We start from the raw sequence: 24646 nt of genomic DNA on the forward strand, positions 1-24646 counted from the left end.
AGTATCATTTTCATTTAGCACTCATTCTCACTTACCAAAATACCATCAAAAAGTGACCTTGCACATTTTTAAGGATCTCACAGCACAGAAAAGAAAAAACAGAATAATCTTCCAGGTAACTCAGGAATTATGTATAAATTCAGAGATAGAGGCATAAAGGAGTCAGTAGTTCTTTGCTACAATCTTTTTTTTTTTTAGCTGATCTCTCTTACTGCTTTTTTTTCCTCTGAACATTCATTCTCATTGTTCTTTATTAATAATCATTTTCTATATACTTTTATTTTGCTTCTTGTTATTTTGCTACTGTCAATGTGTGTTGGATTTGTGGATGGCTCCCTCTCCACGCCCAATTTCCCCCTTCCTGCAAATGCTATTCAGCACATACCACAAATTAACAAATGGTATTAACATCTTAGAATTCTCAGATGTTTGAGCCACCAGCTTTTGGGCAAATAGGCACTACAGAAAAACCTGAGAACATGAATGTATCATCTCAGCACTAAGCAAATGTCCAAGTTCAAAGGACAGATGCTGGTTGCCTTTTTTATTTGAGCCTGAAATACTATTTGACTCAAAAAAGAGTGATTGCCCATACTACCATGGGATGAAGAAGTTGCCTAGAAACTGCCTGGCTGAACTCCACCATCTGATATTTACTAGGTGCCTGGGACCTCTGCTGGAGCAAACAGGACACAAGTGTTATTGTCCTCAATTCATGCGCAGAGAAGAAAACTTTGGTTCCTTCAGGGAGAAATGAGGGTAGTGGTGATGGGGGAAATGAAAAACATATATATAAAAATATTTTTGTGCACAGTTCAATTTGTGACCTCTGTGAAGTTAAACATATAAGTGTGGTTACAAGTGCACTAAAGTGACACTGGTAGGTCCCCCCGGGATTTAGGTTAGTTGGATTTCTTTAAAACAACCTCAGGTTTTCAGATGAAAGGTTAATTTTTTTAAGCTGTGTACGCAAGGTACAGTAATAGCTCATGCCTACATACCAATATTTTCCACCAGTGGAAGTGCAATAATTAAATAGCAAAAAACTGTCAAATGAAGTGGGTGGGACGTTGTTCTAAGGATTTTATCTCGACTTAGTTACTGTATTTGCAGGGTAAAAATAAATAGCCCTAAACAAAGAAAATATGGCTAAAGATTTCACATTTGTTTTTGAAATATGTTTAGAAGCACAAAGATATGGGCCCCTTTTTTATGGCTTTCAGAGCCAGAGTTGAGATGATAGATGAAGTTGCGGGAGGGCACACTGCCAGCATGAGGGCACTGAGGCATGGATCATGCCTTTGGTAAGAAGCAGTTTTCACACCTCTTTTAGAGGTGCAGTATGGGCTCCCATCACCACGAACCTCCAGCAGATGTACAAGGGGCGATATGAGCATGGCCCCACCACACTCAGCCATGCCTTCTTTAGGGTTTGCAGTGCCTCTGGCTGTGCTAGCCCAGCCCCTTCCCAGGTAGACAGGGGAGAAGATGCATGAAGCCCACAATAAGGAAGAATTCCCCACCCATTCCATCACACCCGATATAGTACTTGCAGCCCTGTTGATGCCTGGTGGAAAACTTTGAAAATCTGTTTAGAGACTGTTTTGCCTAGATAGCTTCACTCTTCTTTCTAGTCTTTGCTCTCTCTGCCAATTCCCAATTTTATTATTAAGGACAGTAGCATGAAAACTGAATCTTTAAATGTTCATCTGTTCCTGTTATTTAATTCCGTACCTGATGTCTTAATACTTTTTCTGTCATCAAAACTGATTATGAAATCACAATTGAGGGATTGTCATTTTAGGTAGGGAATAAGTAGCAGGAGCAAATGAATTCTTCAAAAGCAAGGATCCTGGTTTTCTTCTAGCAATTTTTTTTAATGTCCATATTCCAAATTTCCATATTACATACTATGGACAGGCAACCAGTGAAGACTAATAAATATGCCTATTACAAAAGAGGTCTGTTACTATTGGTCATAGTTACACAAAGTATTTTCTGTGTTTATTAGATTTACTATCTGTTAGTTAATAGGGCTGACCATGACCTGAATGGTGTCCTTCAAGTCCATGCCTGGATGGGAATGGCTGTGTTTATCTCTCTCCTCCACTACTCAGGGTATGTCTACATCTAAAATTTTGCAGCGCTGGTTGTTACAGCTGTATTAGTACAGCTGTATAAGGCCAGCGCTGCAGAGTGGCCACACTTACAGCAACCAGCGCTGCAAGTGGTGTTAGATGTGGCCACACTGCAGCGCTGTTGGGCGGCTTCAAGGGGGGTTCGGGGAACGCGAGAGCAAACCGGGGAAGGAGACCAGCTTCGCCGCGGTTTGCTCTCGCGTTCCCCGAACCTCCCTGCAAACCGCAGGGATGGAGACCTGCTTGCACGGAGGTTCGGGGAACGCGAGAGCAAACCGGGGAAGGAGACCAGCTTCGCCGCGGTTTGCTCTCGCGTTCCCCGAACCCCCCCTGCAAACCGCAGGGAAGGAGACCTGCTTGTTCGGGGAACGCGAGAGCAAACCGGGGAAGGAGACCAGCTTCGCCGCAGTTTGCTCTCACGTTCCCCGAACCACCCTGCAAACCGTAGGGAAGGAGACCTGCTTGCTCGGGGAACGCAAGAGCAAACCGGGGAAGGAGACCAGCTTCGCCGCGGTTTGCTCTCGCGTTCCCCGAACCACCCTGCAAACCGCAGGGAAGGAGACCTGCTTGCTCGGGGTTCGGGGAACGCGAGAGCAAACGGGGGAAGGAGACCAGCTTGATTACCAGAGGCTTCCTCAGGTATGCTGGGATACCTGCTTATTCCACGGAGGTCAAGAAAAGCGCTGGTAAGTGTCTACCCTTGATTACCAGCGCTGGATCACCAGCGCTGGATCCTCTACACCTGAGACAAAACGGGAGTACGGCCAGCACTGCAAACAGGGAGTTGCAGCGCTGGTGATGCCCTGCAGATGTGTACACCTCCTAAGTTGCAGCGCTGTAACCCCCTCACCAGCGCTGCAACTTTGTGATGTAGACAAGCCCTCAGAAAACTCGGTCATAGCTCTCTGTTTCATGGCATCCCTCTTCTCTGGATCCCAAGAAGTGTCCCAAAAAAGTTAACAGTGCTGGGGCTCACAATCAATCCTTACTGACAGTCTAAGGAGGAGGCTGTTATTCAAATCAGGGCTTGGAGGGGGTTGGCTATTTTAATATTTAAGCCAAACTATTGTTTAATGTCTAAGCTGATTTCCAAACTTCTCTCCTGCCTCCAATCGCCCAGTCAGGATTATAGACTTTTAGCAGAACACTCTGGTAAGCAGAAGTTTGACAAATCTTACTCAACAATTTTCAGCTGACAGTCTTAAGTTTCCTAGGATGCTTACATGGAATACGGAATACACATTACTAAATATCTTTTAAGAGGTAGCAGTTAGTGTTGTTTTGAACCAGGGGAGGAGGGAATCTTTCTTTCTGATGCCTTCCCTGTGAGGGCGTTACAGGCACTCAGGCACACATCCACACACAACCAGACCTTCACATCCTAAACTAATGAAAAGGTTGGGATGCCCCCAGATAATGAAAACAAAAGGAAAAAGATAACAGGGAATTTGCAAACTCTTCTGCACTTGCAGTCTTCTGGACTTTCAGGGGTCAGGAGCTATAGCTGCAGTCAAGGAAGTAGATGGTGTTATAGCTGGCACAGTACTTCACAGTAGAGGGCTTTTCAGGTGCTGGGAGACTGGCCAAAAGTTGGTGTAGCCCGTTTATTGATGTCATGATTTCTTTCCCTGGAGGTAATTAGTCCTGGGGTTCTGAACCATCAGTCTTCATTTATCTCAAAAAAGTGATGGTCTCAGCTTTCTCCTTAATTTTGATGGGTGGTGACTATAGCTTATTCTGCCATGCAGCACCTTCCCCCGAGGGTCTTCAGGCACATCAGTTGTGAAAACTACCTTCAATCAGGGCTGGCTCGAGGGTTTTTGCCACCCCAAGCGGCGAAAAAAAAGAGAGAAAAAAAAAGCCGTGATCGCAATTGGCAGCAGCTCCACCGCGCCACTTTCTCCTTCGGCGGCAGGTCCTTCCCCCCGAGGGGGACCGAGGGATCTTCCGCCGAATTGCCACCAAAGAGCCCGATGTGCCGCCCTTTCCCCTCGGCCACCTCAAGCACCTGCTTGCTGAGCTGGTGCCTGGAGCCAGCCCTGCCTTCAATTCTGATAACATGGCCCAATAAGATTTGTTTTATGTCATCCTGGGCTCATGTCATTTTCTGGAAGAGTCCTGCTCAAACCAGCAGCTTTAAAAAAAATATTCAGTGTTCTATGCCACATGCCCTGAAAATATCAAAATGAAAAAGACAAACGACCACTTTTGAGGAAGTTAACATGGAATTACCTCGGTAACAAAGACCTAGAACTTCCGTGTTCGGTAGGTAGGTACGGCAAGTATTATTATCCTTATTCTTTGCAGAGAGTTTAAGTAACATGCCCAAAATATGACAGAGTCAACAGGTATCTGTCATAATACTTAGTCCTGCCGTGAGTGCAGGGGACTGGACTAGAGGACCTCTCAAAGTCCCTTTCAGGCCTAAAATGCTATGATCACCTTAGGGAGTGTATCCTCAAATTCTGTAAAAACAACTGGTTACAAAAGCCCTAACAAACACATACCAGCAACTCAATGTGAATTCACTAGCAACATTAAGAAGAAACTCAGGGTATGGCTACATTTGGAATTTCAAAGCGCTGCCGCGGCAGCACTTTGAAGTGTGAGTGTAGTCAGAGCGGCAGCGCTGGGGGAGAGCGCTGCATGTAAACCACATCCCTTACGGGTGTAGCGTGCAGTGCTGGGAGCCGCGCTCCCAGCGCTGCTGCCCTGATTACACTGACGCTTTACAGCGCTGTATCTTGCAGCGCTCAGGGGGGTGTTTTTTCACACCCCAGTTGCAGCGCTGTAAAGTGTGAGTGTAGCCAAGGCCTCAGACAGTTTATAACATACGTTCCATCATTTCTTGTAAACAAGACTATTTGGCAATCTTTATATTTTAAGTACTGGGTCATATAAGTCATGCAACTTATCTCTTTGGAAATTTCCATCTTATAGAAGAAAGGTGACTATAAAGGTGATTAAATTTAAAACTTATTTAAAATAAAATAATTTTATATAAGGTCTATTTTCGTGTATGCTATTTCTCTTGCACTTGGAAAGATGAACATATGTGTTGGCAAAGGTGCTAGATGCAATTAAAATAGTTATTGAAAAATTGGGTATAATTAATTTTGACAGTCTCTCTTTTGCCTCAGTTAGAATTTATATTTAACCTAAACTGATTTTGTGAACTTTTGCAAAGCTTCCATACTGTTTGCATTATTTAGGCTTTTTAAATTAAAAACAAGTATCTAGCTCACTTTTCTGTATTGCATCAGAAAGCTGTTTGGAACCCTACTAAGTAAATACATAAACAGTCACACAAGCCAAAGCTACCATGCATTTTGGGTACTTGGAGCGGAGGGGGATATATTTAGCTGGAGCCTCTATTATGGTGTTTTTAAAGAGTTTCTATGCAGCTTGCAGGCATTTAACTCTTATGAGTGTTTCTTTTAATTTGTTTAACTAGCCTGCTCTTTTTTGTATAGTTTCTCTTTTTGAAGTTAATGCTATTGTGCTACGTTTCTTTGGTCTTTTCCCTCCTACAAGGTTAAATTTCACAAGCCTTCTAAAATAGTAATATAAAGTACCAGAAGTCCAGCTTTGCAGTATTTGGTTACCTATTCTCCAAATCACAAAGCAGGATGGAACAAATAAATCAGCCACTGATTACCTTAAAGATATTGTTAAACAGGCTTAAACTTTTAATGTTTAGGCCTCTTTGTGGGGTTAGATCACAAAGCAGGAATTTATTTTAGTGGGTTGGTAAAAACGGCTGCTAGTGTTGTTAAAACTGATTTGTGAAGAATAGTGTCAGACTACCTGCACAAGTGGCTGCTGAGTGGAGAGGGAGACAAAGTGCTCCATGTCCCACTACTGACCCTGCTCCTTCCTGTGCTTTATTGCAGGGCCTGGGGCTGTACGTGCTGCATGTGTAAGACCAGGGAGGGCCCTTTTACTTTTGTTCGAGACAGAACCTGCAATCCTGGGGCTGGGGGTGGTACGTGTAGGCCAGCACTCGCTCTGCTCCTGCTCTAGTCTGGTTGAAACTGGACTGCGCAGAGCAAGCCCCTCCCCAGTGAGCACTGGGAGAGCTCAGCTGCCCTGCCCCCGGCCAGCGCTTCTCATGCTGCTCGGAGAAGGGACGAGGGTGGGCAGCAGCAGCAGCTTCTTTTCATGGCGTTAGTTCCTCGAGCAACAAGCACGTACTGCTGGAGAGAGGCCTCCGTCTGTAGGGGAGAGGGTTCATTGCAAGGGAGAGACCCCCACAGCTCAGAGCAGCAAGAAGCTCTGCTGGATCTGCCTGTCCCGCCTGGAGCCAACCGAGCTGCCTTGGGAGGAGGAGGCGGGGAAAGAAAAGAGACGTGTCCTTTCTAGAAGATTGCAGGACAAGCAACAGAACAGCAGGATCCCTGTGCTTTTCAGAAGTCACCGTTTCTTCGCAGGGTATGAGCCACCACGTTTCTTATCAGACACATTGCGTGTGATTAGGTAATTTGCCCTCATTCCCCGCCCGGAGATGTTTGCAGTGGAGTGTTGTTGTGTCCACGATCCAGGTGAATGTTGCAACATCTGCCCTTCTCCCGCTGCTGCGGCTGCCACAGACAAAAGAGCTGTATGCAAATTTCCGCAAGAATGCAGCAGTGTTGAAAGCGATGAGACTTTGTCTTCTGGGTACAATTCGGCAAATGGAGACAGCTGTGAGTCCTTACCTGAAGTTGTGGCCTGTGATCCAAGCAGTTTGAACAACCCGCTAGAGGTTATGCACAGTCTTTCTGTTCACAAGCATTTCTCCTGGTGTGTTGACTACAGACAGCCTTACCTTTTGCTAGGTATGCAGTCTTTGATTCCTGTTTCCTTCCGCTGGTCACTTTACTTGTTAGAATATGGGGGAGGAGGTTAAGGGGCTGAATCAATTTGAAATCTTACGTGAGTGGGTGTATTTGCTATCTCTAATAGCAGATAATTGTATCTTTGCTGCTAAATGTGTGTTGCTGGTTTCCATTAAGCATGTACAGAGATTATTTTGTAGTAATGGCATAATGTGAAAATTAATACCCATGTTGTGTGCCGATGATGTGGCTTGTTTCTTCACATCCAAAACTCCCAGATGCATCAGATAAATCATTACGGTCTTTTTGTTTTTTAGCGGCCGATTTATTCATGCTGTGTTTACCATGTTTTGGTTTTAGCACTTGCTCATGAGTATAGATTAGCAAGAAAAGACATGCTGCTGACAGTACCTTTACAATCAATACAATTATCTAATCATTTAGCTGTGTATATTTAGAAAACGGTGGTTTATCTCTTATGTAGCTGCAGTGTTTGCATGACTATTTCCAAGTAATTGAGCAGTAACTTTATTTTTCCAAAGAAATAAACCATGTAGTTAAGAAAAAAATACTTGTTTTCAAAATCAAATTTCAGTCCTCCAAAGGGATCAATCAACCTAGTCAGTCCCATTGATTTATCCTCCAGCACCTTTACTCAGTTATCCTTGTCGTCAGTAAGAGCTGTGGGCATGCAACTGACTGACAGATACCTGTTGTCTCGCTCATATTTTGGGCATGGTACTTAAACTCTCTGCAAAATTAAGGATAATAATACTTGCTGTACCTACCTACCTAACACTGAATTTGAGAATTCTAATGAATTAAGCTCTTATCCTGCAAAGTTTTACATACACACACCTGAATAGCTCCATTAACTCGTGTCTACAAGCGCCTTAGCTTGTAAAATATTTTGAGGATGAAAATAGTATTTAAAATATTAAGTATTATTGGTTAGGTCTCCATTTTAATCTGATTTTTCATAAACCTGCTGATGAAGAGTTACTGAATACGACCACGTGCTAGCTCTTTTTATCTGGAGATCACCCAAGTCGTGTAGTCATGTGCTTTACCCCAGAAGTAAATTGTTCTTCATTAACTAAGGGAAGGATCCACAAAGATTTTTTACAGGGATACAGTAGAGTATAAGTTGACTTTAAAAGGCTTTACAATTGTAATCAGAACCTAGTACAGTATTGATTTAGTCTTGGTGGCCATATAATACTTTTCAGGGCTTGACAACTACAGTGTCTCTTTTTTGCAGTGTCACTGTTGTATGTGATCAAACCATAGTTATGTCCCATATGTACTGTAAGTATCCTCACTTGAAAAATGTTGACAGGTGAACGGTTTGATACTTGGTTAATTTAAATGACTTGTTTGTTCCTCAGATGACAATCAAAACAAAACCAATGAAAAGAAAGAGAAGAAAATGGTTACTCAGAAACCCCTTGGAACTATAGAATATACTGTAAGTACTGGGTGCACAGTTAGGTCGTTTGTTAATGTTTAAAATGAGGTTGTCGAAGTTAATGAGAATCTAAAGAAACCAAACTAATATAGAAACCCTTTAATTATTTTAAAAAATATCCTCCAAATATTCTACGTGTAGGAAGGGAAATTGGTCTCAACCCCACAACCATCGTCCAACTTAGGCATCACCCACCCTCTCCCAGCTGCCTGTCTTGTGTATTTCCATTTCCATAGGGTGGCCATGTAATACCTGTCCTCTTCCTCTGAGAAATAGGCCTGGCCTACACTGGTGGGGGAGAGGGAAGAAATCGATATAAGATACACAACTTCAGCTATGAGAATAGCGTAGCTGAAGTTGACGTATCTTACATCAAATTAAAATTACTTACTTTGGTCCTCACAGCGCTGGATCAACGGCCATGGCTCCCCCCTCGACTTTGCTTCCACCTCTGGCTGGAGTTCAGCAGGCGATGGGAGAGTGATCGGGGATCGATTTATCGCGTCTACACTACATGCGATAAATCAATCCCCGATAGATTGAACGCTACCCGCCGATCCAGCAGGTAGTGTAGACATATTCATAGTTCTGTCCCGTTAAGTGTTGCCTAGGCCCTCTAGCAGGAATATGTTTGTACCCTGGTCATGAGATGCCAGTGTTTCCTTTTTGGAATGCCACTGATATACACTGCCTCTGTATCAGAAGTGATTAGTTATGTTTTGGGAGAAAGCTTTCTGAAAGGTGCCAGGGACATATTGTGATATCCCTTTTCCCTACAGATTCAGGAAGGGAAAGAACTCTTAACATGACGCTCTCATGTGCTAGTATGCTGTGTTTCCACCAGGCCTGCTGAGAATAGGCTTGAATCTTAACTGCTAGAATGGATGAAAGAGTAATGAATGTCAAATATATATATAATGTGTGCACAATGTGCCCCCCTCCTCGTCTCTCCTAACCAGTTATAACTGGAAGGAGCTAAGTTATAATGATACATTATTTAACTAAGTTTGATGAAGCAGTGAGAGAGGGTTTGTAACTGTTCTTTTTTCTCTGTTTTATAGAGTGGAAAAAGTGCTGCTAACTTAGTAGATGTTGTCTTATAATTAACTATGTCATGTCCCAAAAAGTAGACCGATAGAAAATATTTTAGATCACCAAGTCCATACCCTGCAACTGGTCTACCCGATAAAGTTTAAATAAACTATTATACTGATTCTGTACTTGATTATTGCTATATCTTAAACATCCAGTTTTCTTTCTTCAGGCTGGAAGTCAGGACACCCTAAACAGCATAGCATTGAAATTTAACATCACTCCAAACCGACTTGTGGAACTCAATAGGCTGTTCACACATACAATTGTTCCAGGGCAGGTAATTTTTTAAGTTTTAAATACTGAGAAATTGTGATTCTTTGCTATGTGTTTAAAGACTCTCCCCTCCCCCTGCAACTTAATGAGTCTGTTAGGCAGACATATATGATGGTGATGGGCAGTATAGCTCAGATGGTTGCAAGAATTAGTCTAGGTCTACTTGAGAATCAGGCAGCCCAGGAAGCCAGCTGGCCCAGGAATAAGAAACCCTGGGTTCCTTGTCCCAGAGGCAATCTGCATGGCAGGTCTGCCCAAGAACCCTAGATTCTGGGAACCCCCAGCAGCTGCTGAGTGAAATTGACATCCTTGTCAGCTTCACCACTGCTAACAGTGAGCAGCTGCTGTCCTGGGAGCATAGTTAGATTTGAAAACACCAGAATTTCTGATTTGCAAGAAATCTTGAAAAATTGATTTCATTCTGAGTCAGAACAAAGCCCGTTCTCGAAATTCTGAAATTTCTCGCTAACCAGAAATCCTGAGTTTTGGCCAGCTCTAGTGATGATAATATCTAGCTCTTATAAAGTACATTTCATTAGTAGATCTCAAAGCAACTTATAAAGTAAGCAAGTATCATTTGGGGAAACCAAGGCACAGAGGTAAAGTGATTTGCCTGTGGTCACTCAGCAGCAGAGTGAATTCAAGTACAGGGACGCCTTAAGTTTTTATTATTTAAAGAAAAATAAATGTTTTTTGTAAATGTCTGTACTCATAAATAATACTGTGGGTTTAAAAAGTTTATGTAGTTTTAATTTTTCCTTTTGACCATTGAAGTGTATTTCTTTCTGCACTTCTTTGGGCTTTGACATTGACAAATGACTCTGCAGCTTTATTTTTAGGGTCTTATGCTACTAAACGCTTGAAAGTCTGTAAGAGTGAAAATCCAAATAAAACATGGCTTAATTTTTTTATTAAAAAAAATTGTTGACATTAGATTTATTTTTATTAATAAAAAGTTTCCAAGGTACCTGACAGTGTTCTATTACATATTTTCTCTTTAATTCAGATGAGTTTTTCCCTCTGACATAAATATGGTTTGGAAAAGAGACATCTTATTGTAAAACATAATTTCCTGTAACTTCTAGCTCTAAAATTTACATTTGTTTCTTCCTCCAGTGGCTTCTTTTTTTGGGTCCAATTTTTGCCTTTATAACAGGCATCTGCTGCATTAACTTCTGTAAACTATACTGTGATGATTTCTGTATTAGTTCATCTTGTAATTAGGTTGTAGTTTACAAGGTAAGGGAGGTTATCATTCTTTCAAAACTGGTGTATGCTACTGCCTTTCTCAAAAAACAAAATATAGACCCTGATCATGCAGTGAGATTCATATGGAACCCCGCTGACTGACAAATAGAATTTTAGAAATAGAAGTTATTCCGGAATGTGTTTTGCAGTGAGATGTGTGTGGTCAATACCAGATTGTCTTTGCTGGGACTCCTGCATGGATCTCATTGCAGAATCAGGGCCATAGTGTTTATGTTTATATTACATATGTCTCTCTTTTTCTTCTATATGTAACTCTTTTCAAATAAGTTATTTATATTTAATGTAATCTTTGTGCAGGTTCTCTATGTCCCAGATACTGACCACTATTCCAGTGCTTCTAGGTTAGCGTCTTCCAGTCCTGGTGCACCTGTTTCTCCTTCATCATCAGATGCTGAATATGATAAACTTCCTGTAAGTAAATCTTGTGTTTACGGAACACTGTTTCTTTGAAACTCAGGCTAAATTCTATTAAATAGTTATTTTTTGATGAGGTTGCAATTGAGGCATTGTAGAAAATGGCATTAAAAGCGGCTGATGGGTTTGAGCCAGTTGTTCCTGGAAGTTTAGATGTTTCTGTACTGTGTTTACACAATTAAACCAATCCCCCCTTTCCCCCCCTCAGTCCTATGATCTGATCCATGAAAATGGAGTCCCATTAAAGTCAGTGGGGCTGTGTTCATTGGTCTTTCCATGTCAATCAAATTGAAGAATTGGGCCTTAGTCAGCGTTCCCTCTAATTTTTCCCACCCATGTGTGGAATGAATTTTGTTATTATGGCGGTGTGACACATCACATTCATATTGGTGCACATAACAACATCCATGTGGTGGGGGTTGGACCGGGCGGTTTTTGTGGGAGGGGGCTGAGGCAGAGGATTGAGGTGAAGGGGTGTGAAGGCTCTGGGGTGGGGCTGGAGATGAGGGGCTCTGGGTGGGGACAGAGGGTTGGGTGCAGGGGGTGAGTGCTTCAGCTGGGGATGATGGGTTTAGGATGCAGGAGGGTGCTCTGGGGCTACTGTGGGGGGAGAGGACTCTTCCTGTCCCCACCCCCAGTGCTCTCTCCCCACAGCAGCACCTGCGCTGGGGGGGAGAGGTGCCTGTCCCTGCTGTGGGAGCTCAGGGGGCAGGGGCTGCAGGATAGGTGCCCGGCCCTGGCAGGCTGGCTGTGCCACGGCTGGGACTGGAATGCTCCAGGGTCGGGCTGTGCTGCGCCTGGGGCTGGCCCAGGCCACACTGTTGTACTTAAAGTACTGCACAGGATCTTTTCAGGGGGAATAAGGCAAAACACCACATTTATTAGTAATACATGTATTAATTAACATTGTAGCATATGCATATGATGTATACGTATATATATCACACTTATGCACTCACACACACACAAGCACACTCCGTCTTGTTGTTACCAATTAGTTGCTCCCCCTAACTGCACTGGCCAGGTGAGTTAGATGGGGGAGGGGGTGGAGGCAGGCTTCTGCTGATCCAGATCCATGCTCCCATGTTGACAAGACGAGACCCGGGGTCCTCTGCAAGACATTTCACCTTTATAGCAGCTTCCTTCTTATGCAAATCCATACCGGATTCAAAATTTGTGTTTGTGTCCGTTGGTTCTTTGTCCTGCTTTCTTCTGGGTGTTGTTCCAATGCTGCAAAGAGGGTGTTTCCAAAAGAAGGTGCTTGCTTCTAACCCCCGAGGCCCTCAGTATGTCTGTTTGTCTTTAGTGAGCCCACTTGACAGGTTTTATTGCCCTTGGGTCTGGCTCCCAGCCCCTCAACCCCAAACAGTTGAGGATGTTTGGAGGTGCTGCCTTCTATGCCTTGCTCATTCACACCTCATTCATTCAACAGGGCAATTGATTAAGGGAGTTGGTGGGGGAGGGAGATCTTGTTCTTCTGCTAGCAAAAAGACATTTTTGTTCTATCTTATTCCATCCTTAGGGGCTATAACATTATACCAAGGGCAATGCAAAGTTTCTACATGAAGCTTTGATACAAAGTTTCCATGTACCAAGGCTCATTAATACAAGATTTCTATATGAGGCTTTGGTACAAAGTCTCATGGAAACAGAGGTCACACGTGGGTAGACCCTCTGCAAGGTTATATGAAGAGGCACAATGTAAAGTCATGTGAAAATTATCAGAGATTTAACTACACCACCACCCCGGCCACGCCTGGGGCTGTACCTGGGCTTGATCTGGCTGCGGTAGGTCTGTGCTGCAGGGTGAGTTGGCCCCTCCCCGGGCTGAGGCAGGCTCCCAGGTGGGTTCCCTAAGCCCCTGCATGGCGCTAGATAGGCTACTGCGTGGCTGCGAAGTTTACAGGGAACTTAGGCCTTAGTGTGGTTAACTTAGGTGTCTAATCAGAAACTTTTGTAGGGGGCGGTTTTGTTTTTATCTTAATTTCCTGTCTCTCATTTACTTGGAGATTTTTTTTTTATATAATGTTATAAACAAAATGTGGAGACATGCTGGTGGAGTATGAAATATAAATCTGGCTGTGTTCTTCCTTTAAACCAAAAGGAAAATTGTTAATGCACCTTGGTCTTTTAACTTTTCAAAATCTGAGAAGGAAAATGTCTGTGAAACTGGTCCTGATGTTTTGCACTGAGGCGTTTGCTTTTTAAAGGATGCTGACTTGGCAAGAAAGGCCTTCAAACCAATTGAGCGAGTCCTGTCATCTACCTCGGAGGAAGATGAACCAATAGTTGTCAAATTTTTAAAAATGAACTGCCGTTACTTCACAGACGGTAAGGTAAGTGGAGCTTGGGCCTTGTGTCTGATTTGAGATCCTTTTAGAGGGTGAACTTTGTTGTTAGTGTAAGTCAGAGGCTAACAGCGGGTTTGGGAGCCAAGCATAACGTAAGAAAGTGCTCTGGACATTATATTTGTTAACTCCACACTATACTGACATATTTGCTCTTTACGTCCATTTACCTATTTCAGTGACTGCTTGATGGAAGAATAGCTCTTCCTTCCCACCCATCTCCTCGTCCTTTACAGCCTTTTACTAGAAAGGTCTCCTTTGAAGATATCTTAGGGGCCCCACCCATCTGCTTGCAAGACACCTGTACAGACAGTATTGCACTTCATAGTTCCACTAATCACGATGTACAAAATGCCTGAACAGAGACTGCCAAGATCCATCAAATTACAGGATCACTTTATAAAATGGACAAATGTTTGTTGTGGTATATGTGTGACCTGAACTGGCTTTGAACTCTCTCTAGGGGTAAATGCACAAGATCAGGGCAGATCTTAGTTCTCTTACTCCTGAAGTTTGAAAACTGTTTTCCTACACTTATTTATTTTCTTATCTACTCTCGTTGTTTCTCATTTACGTCTCCTATAAAAGATGTCTATACACTTGAGTTTTCTTGTTCTTTGGAGCCAACAGGAGACACCTGAGATACTAATTGTTTCAACTTAGCTTTTTTCTCTTTTGTCCTATTGTTTTGTATATGATTTACATTCAGGGCTCTCACTTTTTCTATTTCTGAACAGATGTGGAATATGCATTTAACCAACTTGGAGTTTTTGTAGAAAGTAGCAGAATACTAGTGTGTCTTGTGCAGAAACTTGTACAACACAGTGCTTTCTTGTGTAAAGCTTTTTTGATACTGGATTCCATTTCAAATTATATAATTGTCAGTTTCTCTGACGCCTACGTATGCTTTACGAGCCAAAACCAGCTTCACACCTCAGCAGTCCAGTGTGGACTTTGGTCTTGGCAATATATCTTCAAGCAGAGTCTGAGCTATTCCTGTTTCCCCTTTGGCCCAAATACAAAACTTGGCCTATATATGTGGCATTCTGCTCTCTGTATTGAGAACAGTGACTTTGATACCTGTGCATCTGAATGGCAGAACCTCCTGCTATACACACAGATCACACAGAAGAAGGATGTGAAAAGTATATCTTGCCTTTGCTCCACAAACAAAAGGCAACACGTGCTCCCTAGTATTGATCTGTTGTTGTATCTCTTCCTCTGGCTTCCTAGCCTGCACCGGCATGACTTGCTGGTTGACTAGCCTTTTTCTTAGTGATGCGTGCAGTGTTATGCAGGCTAAGCTTGTGGTCATTTGGGCCCTATGACAGCTGTCTGTCAAATGACTTCTGATCAAATGTAGTATTACTGACAATTTTGGTCATGATTGTAGGTTACTAAAAGGCCCCATCCATGAGTCCCATGTCCGTTTGTGGGGGACAGTCATTCTTCCAACCCAGGATTAGTCATTTCCAAGAGTTAAAAATTGTTTCCACAGCAGTATAAATTGCCAGCTTGGCCAGTGGTCCCATTGGAGGGTGGAGAATGGAATCACCATGTTAGATGCCTGTAAAATAGGTCAAGAAAAGATTTTCTATGTAGCAGACGGCTCTCTCAAGAAAGGGGATGTGGAACCCTAGATTCATCTGCTGTCAGTACAGCAACATCTCCATGTACCTGTTACTGGGAGGCCCTGTATGTGTGCAGAAATCCATGCCAGCAGGTTGAGGTAGAGTTGCTAGCACAGATTTACCAGGCAGGTGTAGCCAAAATAAAAAGTTGCTGGTGGGTTTAAAAAAAATAATCTTTTCTTGCTTCTAGTTAATTAACAAGCTGCAGCTCCAGTTTATAGCAGCCAGGGATAAAAGTTAAGTACCTTGAATCCTCTTTATAACACTGTCCTTGTCAGCTAAGCATTTTGAGTGTTCCAAAGAGTTCTCTTTTTATTTATCCTCCTTTATAATACCTGGCCCAGTGCAGTTGGGGGCCAGAGAGTTCTGTTAGAAAATATTGCCCCACAGGGATATAAAGAGACATGAGAGAGAGAGTATTATACTAGGCAAATAACTTAAAGGTTGACACTGAGCTATTCATTAAAGTGACCTCTGGTCAGTGGTTAGATTTGATGTGTTAACTCTCTCTTTATTTGTTTTTATTAGGGTGTAGTTGGGGGTGTCATGATAGTGACTCCAAACAACATCATGTTTGACCCACATAAGTCGGATCCTCTGGTAATTGAGAATGGCTGTGAAGAGTATGGGCTCATCTGCCCTATGGAGGAGGTTGTCTCAATAGCCCTCTACAATGATATCTCACACATGAAGATTAAAGATGCCCTGCCATCGTAAGGAGTGTTCTTTCCTGATTGTGTTTACATCTTATCAGCTGGGGAGGGGAAAACAGAACAAGAAAAGAGAGGTTTGGTGGGAGTGGTAATAAAGTTCATGGGAAGAGACCATTAACAGTGCCTTAAAGGAAAGAGAGCTGGAGAAAGGCAGAAAGGTATGATGTCCTATAAAACAGTGGTTCTCAGCCAGGTTTAGATATAGCCCTGGGGGTACCTAGATGTCTTCCAGGGGGTACATCAGCTCATCTAGATATTTGCCTAATTTTACAACAGGCTACATAAAACGCAGTAGTGGAGTCAGTACAAACTAAAATTTCATACAGACAATGACTTGTTTATACCGCTCTATATACTGTACATTGAAATGTAGGTACAATATTTATATACCATGGTAAAAATGAGAAAGTAAGTAATTTTTCAGTACTGCTGTGCTGTGACATGTTTGCATTTTTCTGTCTGATTTTGTGAGCAAGTATTTTTCCAGTGAGGTGAAACTTGGGGGTGCACAAGACAAATGAGACTCCTGAAAGGGATACCGTAGTCTGGAAAGGTTGAGAGCCACTGCTATAAAAGATGAAGGAAAATAAACTTTTCAACAGCAGAAAAGGAGACACATGTAGTCGGTATCAAAACCTAACAGACAGAGGACAATGAAAATGTCCAAAGGCAGAGAGAAAGATGACACACCATATGTAATGTTTAGGTTTGTGATATTTATTTCTGCTGGTTAGTTTCTACAGCTGATTGAGGCTCCCCCAGAAAGTGTTCCACTATTTTAATGGAAGGGAGGTGACTACAGAATGTTAGTGATTAGTTTTCGTTCAGATTGCTTGCTGTTGCTATTGTGACTGTATTGGTGAATGGAACAGGTATTTTTAAACATTTCTGTTCGCAGCACTACCTCCCACAAACCTCCAAAATATCAGTCGTCTTATGTAGGAATAAGAGATCGTAACCCATTTAATTACTTCTAATACACAGCAGTGTTTACTTACCTGGTATTTTCACTTACACTATGTCAGTTATACCTTGATGATGAACACTGTCCACAGGTCTGTTCTAGAAAACAACCTGTCTTCTCAATGCAGATTACCGGGTTTCACATTTAAGTAAACGTGTCATCTTCCCTCCTCCCCGCCCAACAAAAAAATTAGTCATAACATCTCAGCCATGCAGAACAAAGGCAGCTAGCCCTGGAGAGATGTATAGTGGTGATATAGTCATAGGTAAGACTAAGATTTTGTCACTGTGATTTTTAGTAAAAATCACTGACAGGTCTCAGGCAATAAAGAAAAATTCACAGAAGTCCTCAACCTGTCAGTGACTTTTACTAAAAATAATGGGGCAGCTTGGGGCTCCAGGGCCTGCCCACGACAACTCAGATCTCCGGGGCCCTAGGGCTGAAGTGGAAAATGTCACAAAGGTCTCTGAATGTTACAGAATCTGTGGCATAATGTGATCCTTAGTCATAGGGTTTCCTGTCTTAGCTGTTTAGACCTCTATACCATACTTTGCATCCCAGTGTATCTTCATGGGAAAATATATAAGCTTTCATTATCTGTTCTCAGGCTCTTTAAACTTGACCTGTGTGAATAACAAAGTAAATAAAGATCTTGAGCTATATGTCCTTATTTCCAAGATTTTCCTAATTTCAGGCTCTTTGATAGGTTGCTCCACCCATCCCTAGAGTTTTTGGGGAAATTCTGCAGTCAAATGATCAAGTTTAGCATTGGGGGAGTAACAAGTAACTTAAGCTTTTTAAGGCACTTACAGCTCTAAAGTCGTGTAAGTGCTTAAAAAATGTAGAGGAGATTCTCTCTGTGGTTTTCTGTACTTTCAATAATTAACTTCTACTAGTTAAAGAAGCAGGAATGCTGCAGGAGTCTGGAGCATTGTCCCAGACACTTCTCATCCTTTATAAAAGAAGAATAAACAAGGCTAGATCTGTAGCTGGTGCAAATCAGTGCAGGTCCTTTGACTTCAGTAAAGCAATGCCATTTTGCACCAGCTGGCCTTATGAATACTTGATGATGCATACAATGTTAGTTACATATGTACCATTTCTTCCCCCAAGAGAGAGATGCTGCAGAATTACTCCTCTTTTAAAAGTTATACTTCCCACAGTTTCTTCATTTTCATACCATGTATTTCAGCTGGCTTATGTTTTATTTTCAAGGAAGCCATTTTTGGTTTGGTTTTGTCATTTAAAATCATTTTCACATATTTAAGTTGTTTTCTTTGCCATTTTGTTTCGTTTCCATTTTGTTTTTAACATTCCACCTACATCCACCATTTCTCCTGACAGTGACATTCCAAAGGATCTTTGTCCTTTGTACAGGCCGGGAGAGTGGGAAGACCTTTCCTCTGAGAAAGATATCAACCCTTTCAGCAAATTCAAGTCCCTGAGCAAGGAAAAGAGGCAGCAAAATGGGGATGATTCCAAATCAATGAAACCTTTGGACAAGGAGAAATCTGCAGATTTTGAACTTCTTAAGCCTTTTGACAGCACGATTTCAATGGAGGCTAAGTCACTGGAACCTCCCAATGGCATGGCCTCTGCTGAAGCATCTGGAAGGTCCGCTGTAGGGGCACATACCAAGGAACCTTCTGGGGAAAAAGCTGCTTCAGACTCCAAAACCAAAGAACGTTCCCTTATAGAAGGAGGAGATGATGACTTCATTGAACTCCAAGAGACTGCATCTCTTACAAATACCAGATTAGACAGAACAGATGCAGTAACAGAGAGTTTTTCTTTTGACCCCAAGGAGTTGGGGAAAGCCAGGTCGCAGGTAACCAAATCTGTTTCAGAAGTCCAGGACCTACTGGCATTTGATTCCTTGGGCACAAAGAATGATGTTGAACCCAAAGCTGATCTAGACTCAGAATCATGCGAGAAGCAAGATGTCATGCCAGAAGTAAACAAGTGTCCCAGTTCCCCGACAGGTAAGGTGGAGACTACACTGGACATTCAGAAGGAGCTAGATAAAAACAAACTTATTGAGTTTTACCTCAGTAAAGATAAAGATGGGTCACAGTCTTCTGAAAACCTGCATGAGGCTGGAATTGGTGAAGGTGAAAATAATAAAGCAGCAGGCGTAGACCTCACACTTAGCTGTTCAGAGTCCCAAGTTAACAAACTTCTTAAAGTTAAAAGTGGGGATTCAAGCTGCATTGAAAGGAAAGAGCCTTCACTGGAAGTCTGTTTGGATGCAGTAGAGGAAAAGGATCTTAAAGAGTCTGTGAAATCTTCATCAGTACCATCTTTGGACAATGTGTGTCAAGAAACACAATTGGACAATAATTCAGAAATCAGATTGTGGCTGTTACAGAGAATTCAAGTACCAATTGAAGGTGGGTCTCTGTCTATGCTTATTCTGTTAATTGTGGGAGCTGGGCAGCATCAATTCAGTGCTCGCTAGGATGATCTTCCTATTTATTTCCTTTTCAGTGTAGTTTGGTATTTTACAATATAAATCTTCAGGCGATAACTTGACCATACAAATTCTCAATCCAGAAGTAATGTATGAGAAAAAGAATCTCTTCTAATAGTTTGGGCTACTGAGTTTCAAAGAATCATAGAATATCAGGGTTGGAAGGGACCTCTGGAGGTTGTCTAGTCCAACCCCCTGCTCAGAGCAGGACCAATTCCCAGCCAGGGCTTTGTCAAGGAAGGAGATTCCACCACCTCTCTAGGTACCCCATTCCAGTGCTTCACCACCCTCCTAAGTTTGACATATGGCTAGCGTGCTTTGTCCATGTTTAGTAACTATTTTTCGTAACATTTTAGCCAGAAGTGCAATAAAATGTCATCCATGTATAGTTTTGACTGACACGCAGTGGCTGAAAGATTACTATTATTTTGCTATGTATTGACATGATCTGCAGTTTCACTGAAGACTGCCAATGTACTTCTAATGTGTAAAAATCCAGAGTGATACATAGCAACATAATGACTCAAAAGAGTGAGTGTGCGTGCGTGCATACAGGCGTGCACATGTTTATACTGTTTCTTAGTCCTTTTTGTGCTGCTGGACCACCCAAGATGTGCTGCTGAGCAGGAGTATAAGCACAGTCTTGCTGAGTCACCATTCTGTTTGTTCTACTATTATGTGACTATAGATGAAATATAGGAGAACATTGGAAAATGTGGAATTCTCTTGAAGGTGAGAGGAGAATCATAGTCTAGGTCACAAATTGTGTCTGTGGGGGGAAGAGGAGGGAAATTAAATCTCCCCTTTTTGGAAAAGAGCTGTGTGCCACTGACCATTCTTGGGCATCTGTCTTATGGAAACGGTGGCCTTCAAGCCTTCCAAGGGTGAATGTGGTAAACTCAGAGTGTTGAATATTCCTTCCCAGAAGGAGATTGATCTTTGTGTCTGTATCTAAGCTACCAGTACTGTACTGGAAGCCTATCATTCCTTTTGTTTCTGATTCAGATATGCTTCCTTCAAAAGAGGAGAAAAGCAAGACCCCTCCAATGTTCCTGTGTATCAAAGTGGGCAAGCCCATGAGAAAGTCCTTTGTTACTCAAAGCACTACCATGGCACAGCAGTATGGTAAAAGGAGAAAACAGCCGGAGTACTGGTTTGCTGTTCCTCGGGAAAGGTAGGCTGCAGTGCATGATACAAAACGCATTTGTCTCTTCATTAATTATCAACCACATCAGCAATTTTAGGGGCAAATCCTGACATCCTATATCCCACACCAAAGTTTGCCCAAGAGCCCAAATACAGCAGGAATGCTAGGAGGTAAAGATTCTGTGTGATGTTCTTGAGGATGCAGGGGAAGTATATGGGGTGAAGAGGGACTGGAAGCGCAGAGGAAAGCGTACTCCTCCTTAGCAGCATATGAGCAGAGAGGTGTTTGGGAGGTGGGGATGAAGGAGTGACAGTCAAAGAAGTTCAGTTATTTCTGCTTCCGTTGTTTAAAAGAGTATAAATTGTAATAAACAATGTTCAACAAAGGAGGGTTGGATTCCTGTGTACAGGAATTAGATTTATTTTTTTTCTTTTTCACTGAGCCTTTGTTGTATTCTGAATTGAAGGAGACCACTGTGAAAAGAACAACTTACTCTGCTGGAAGGATATATTGTGTATAGTAGTTGAATAATTTCTTGCTTAAACTTATTCTAAGAGCCATAGAATAAGTTCCAGAGACTTCATTAGAGCATCATGATTCACTTGAATTTCTAACCTGTTAAAATATTATTTATTCCACTGGAATTTGTAGCTTGTGAAGATAGTCATGTGGCAGCTGCCGAGAAATCCTGTCAAAAGTGGGCATTTCAAAGGGTATTGCTTCCATCAGAGCTCAAGAGTGCAATACTGAGGTCTGCATTTCAATGCGGTTATGTAAAAATGCCATCTTCTTACTCACATCTGTTCCCAGTTTCTACTTGGAGACTGATTGTCTGTCAAATGCTTTAGAAGGTGGGCAGTGTCATCCAACCAAAGTTTTGTTAGCAGCATGGAGCCAACACAATTATATGAGAGAATGAGCTGGATCTATTTAGGCTTACACATAGAATTTTTTCAGTTCAATTTCAAGCTCTACCTGTCAGTTCCATTTGAGCAGTTACAAGTTACGTAGATGTCAAAATATGGATGGAAGTCAATGGGGCTTCTTTGGTGTAAATTAGGGCAGAATTGGGTTTGCAGGATCTCTAACAACTACAATGATGTACAAGCCAAAAGGAAGCCAACGTGTTGTTGTTTTTTGTTTTTTTTTTTAAACTCCCCAGATTGAGTTTGTGGGGTTGGCACAAATTATCTTCTTATGCAGCAAGTTAGCGTAGTTTGCTAGTAGGTCAGTGAGCAGCAATAAATGCAGAACCCCGAAATGCCAGTTATTGTAAAGGTCATTTTTCAAAGTAAATCACCCGTTAAGCCATGCTCTTAATTTTTCTTCTTCTTGACAGATGTGGACCAGTTTGCTAAAACTGCTTACCTGCATTTCACTGTATCACTAACATCTAGCTTTCACTGATGGACAAAAGAACATAACTGGCTGTATTTGCTCATCAGACTTGTTGAAATAAGGCTTTAATTCAGTCAGTGACCTAAAGTCTCATTTCTTATTGCTAAATGATCTTTGCAATGGTAGGCCTTTTTCAGACTTATATTTTGAGAGGGCTTTTTTCCAGCTGCTGCCGCTTTCCACATACAACCCTCCTACCCTCTTCCTCCCCTCACCCCCTAGTATTCTGCAATTGTATTGCTATAATGGACTCGCATAATATGCAGAGCTGCTCAGTTAGTTCTATTGATGATTGAAAAATTAAGGAAAGAGAATTATCACACTGTTGCAAATATCAGTCAGGGGGTTTAAGCTGTAGTCATTTTTTAAAGATCATATTTTCCTAATCTTCCAGTAGTTTCAGAATACAAAAAACAAAGATAAAATTAGCTATGTCTGATCCCTGGGTGCATTTTAGAAAAGAGTTAGTTAAGCAGAGCAGTGGTGTGGAACTTGCTGACTCAGAGATAAAGGTTTAATCCAGCTGGAATGTTGGTAGTAGTTAAATTTATAGTGGTTTGAGCTGTAGTTGAAGATAGCTTTTAATTCACTGGCTATGTGCAGAACCCAGTACTTGCTTCCAGTGGGGTCACAAAATTGTAGATTAAGAAAATTCTAGATTAAAATGTGAGCCAGTACTTCAGAGGTTGAGTGATACTGTAACTTAATGCAAGGCCAGTATTGCTTTTAAGGTGGTGGGTGCTTATTTTGTGTAAGGCCATATTCCTAGGTCTGTACGCTGAGTAGGATGACCAGAAAAATAACTTGCATCCTTGTCACTGAGGAGTAGAAAACTCTTCTGGTGAGTGAAGTGGCCATGTATTATTTAAGCTATTTTTTTAAACTAATTTTCTAGCCCTTGTGATTACAAAGAAATCATTCTAAATGTGAACTGCTGCCACTGAGTCTGCAGGCTGACAGCTCCAATACCTCTGCTGCTGGTCTTTGTCAAAGATCCTCACAGTGAAATCAACAAGATTGGTGACTTTCAGAGCTGCTATTCAAAACCTTGACAGTTTCACTGCTGTCCATAATCAGGTCTGTTTCACTGTGCGGTTCCTTGGGAAAGCTGTGAACAGCAGATCATGTAGGGCTGTTTTTGTTTCTTTCCATAGATCAAAAAAAAGCATTGTCTAGTTATAAAACTTCAGGTGCTGATGAAATTATTTATTCCAAATGTACAAAAAAACCCCAAACCCAACCTGTATAGGCTCAATAGCCACATACAAACCCTCTCAACCTGCCACCAGTGAAACCAAATTCTCCCCCATGCAACCCAGTCATAGTAACCCAGAGGTGGTCAGCCTGAACCTGAGAAGGAGCCAGAATTTACCAATGTACATTGCCAGAGAGCCACAGTGATACGTCAGCAGCCCCCACCAGCTCTCGCCCCCCGCTCCCTGCGCCTCCCAACCACTGGCAGCCCTGCTGCAGCACCTCCCAATCAGCTGTTTCGTGGCGTGCAGGAGGCTGGGGGGAGAGGGGAGGAGCAAGGGCACGGCAGGCTCAGGGGAGGGCGCAGGAAGGTGTAGAGTGGGGCAGGGCCTATGGCAGAGCCAGGGGTTGAGCAGTGAGCACCTCCGGCACATTGGAAATTTGGCGCCTGTAGCTCAAGCCCTGGAGTTGGTGCCTATACAAGGAGCCACAACTAACTACTAAAGAGCCGCATGTGGCTCCGGAGCCATAGGTTGGCCACCCTTGTAGTAACCTGTGTGACATCTTAGTGTATCTTTAAAAAAAAACAAAAAAACAAAGCAACTGTAGCCAGAATGTGGTGAAACCAGTATCCATGCTCCCAGGCATTCTGTCTAGTTAAATTCCCCCATTGTTTCAACTTTGAGTTCACCCCATCCTAAACTTCCATATAGTGTTGCTGTGTGCGTTAAACCACTGTTGTAATTAGCTCCACAGGTGCCTTCATTTCAGTGCTGCAGAGATAGTGGGGACTTAAACTGCCCCTCCTAGTGTGGTACTTGCTGTGTGCATATCTAGTGCAGGCACCCGGGTCTTTCAGTCTGGTACTTTTCGTGAGTGCTAAAGTCACATGCAAAAAGTTATTTCATGATTTTCAAATTTGGTATCATGCCATCATATACCTGTCTGAATTAATCTGTTTTTCAGTGTTTTCTGTAAGCCACCTGAAACATCAGTCGTGGAGACACAACAAAATTTATTCCTTAGTTTTAACTGTTTTAATAGCTTTTAATACAACTTTTAAAAAAAATATATGCAGAACCCAGTATTTGCTTCCTGTGGGGTCACAAAACTGTAACGAATCATGTATCCACCTTGTCTTCTGTCTTAATTCTTCTAGTGCATTTCTTCTTGTGCAAAACATGACTTACAAGTTACAGAAAGTCCCAAAAATACGTCTCCCCTTTATCCCTGATGATGTAGTTGAGTTAATCGGTGACTCCAAGGCTGCTCCTTTGATTGCAAAATCGCAGCAGTCCTTGTCTCCA

The 24646-nt window shown here is 42.3% G+C and overlaps 1 protein-coding gene across 4 annotated transcripts in view; it reads left to right on the forward strand.

The window, feature by feature from the left end:
• Positions 1-24646, forward strand: part of NCOA7 (nuclear receptor coactivator 7) — a 126816-nt gene that overhangs the window by 64727 nt on the left and 37443 nt on the right. The window contains exons 1-8 of one of the 4 annotated variants that reach the window (XM_030556232.1): positions 6680-6955; positions 8344-8423; positions 9688-9795; positions 11358-11471; positions 13685-13810; positions 15982-16166; positions 18475-19520; positions 20606-20774. In XM_030556232.1, coding sequence (XP_030412092.1) covers positions 6886-6955; positions 8344-8423; positions 9688-9795; positions 11358-11471; positions 13685-13810; positions 15982-16166; positions 18475-19520; positions 20606-20774 — 1898 coding nt within the window. In that variant the 5' untranslated portion in view covers positions 6680-6885. Of the gene's footprint in view, positions 1-6679; positions 6956-8343; positions 8424-9687; positions 9796-11357; positions 11472-13684; positions 13811-15981; positions 16167-18474; positions 19521-20605; positions 20775-24646 lie in introns of those variants that run through there. The other 3 variants (XM_030556233.1, XM_030556235.1, XM_030556236.1) reach the window with 3 other exon arrangements.

The sequence above is a fragment of the Gopherus evgoodei genome, chromosome 3, assembly GCF_007399415.2.
Source record: "Gopherus evgoodei ecotype Sinaloan lineage chromosome 3, rGopEvg1_v1.p, whole genome shotgun sequence".
In the NCBI taxonomy this organism is placed as follows: Eukaryota; Metazoa; Chordata; order Testudines; family Testudinidae; genus Gopherus; species Gopherus evgoodei.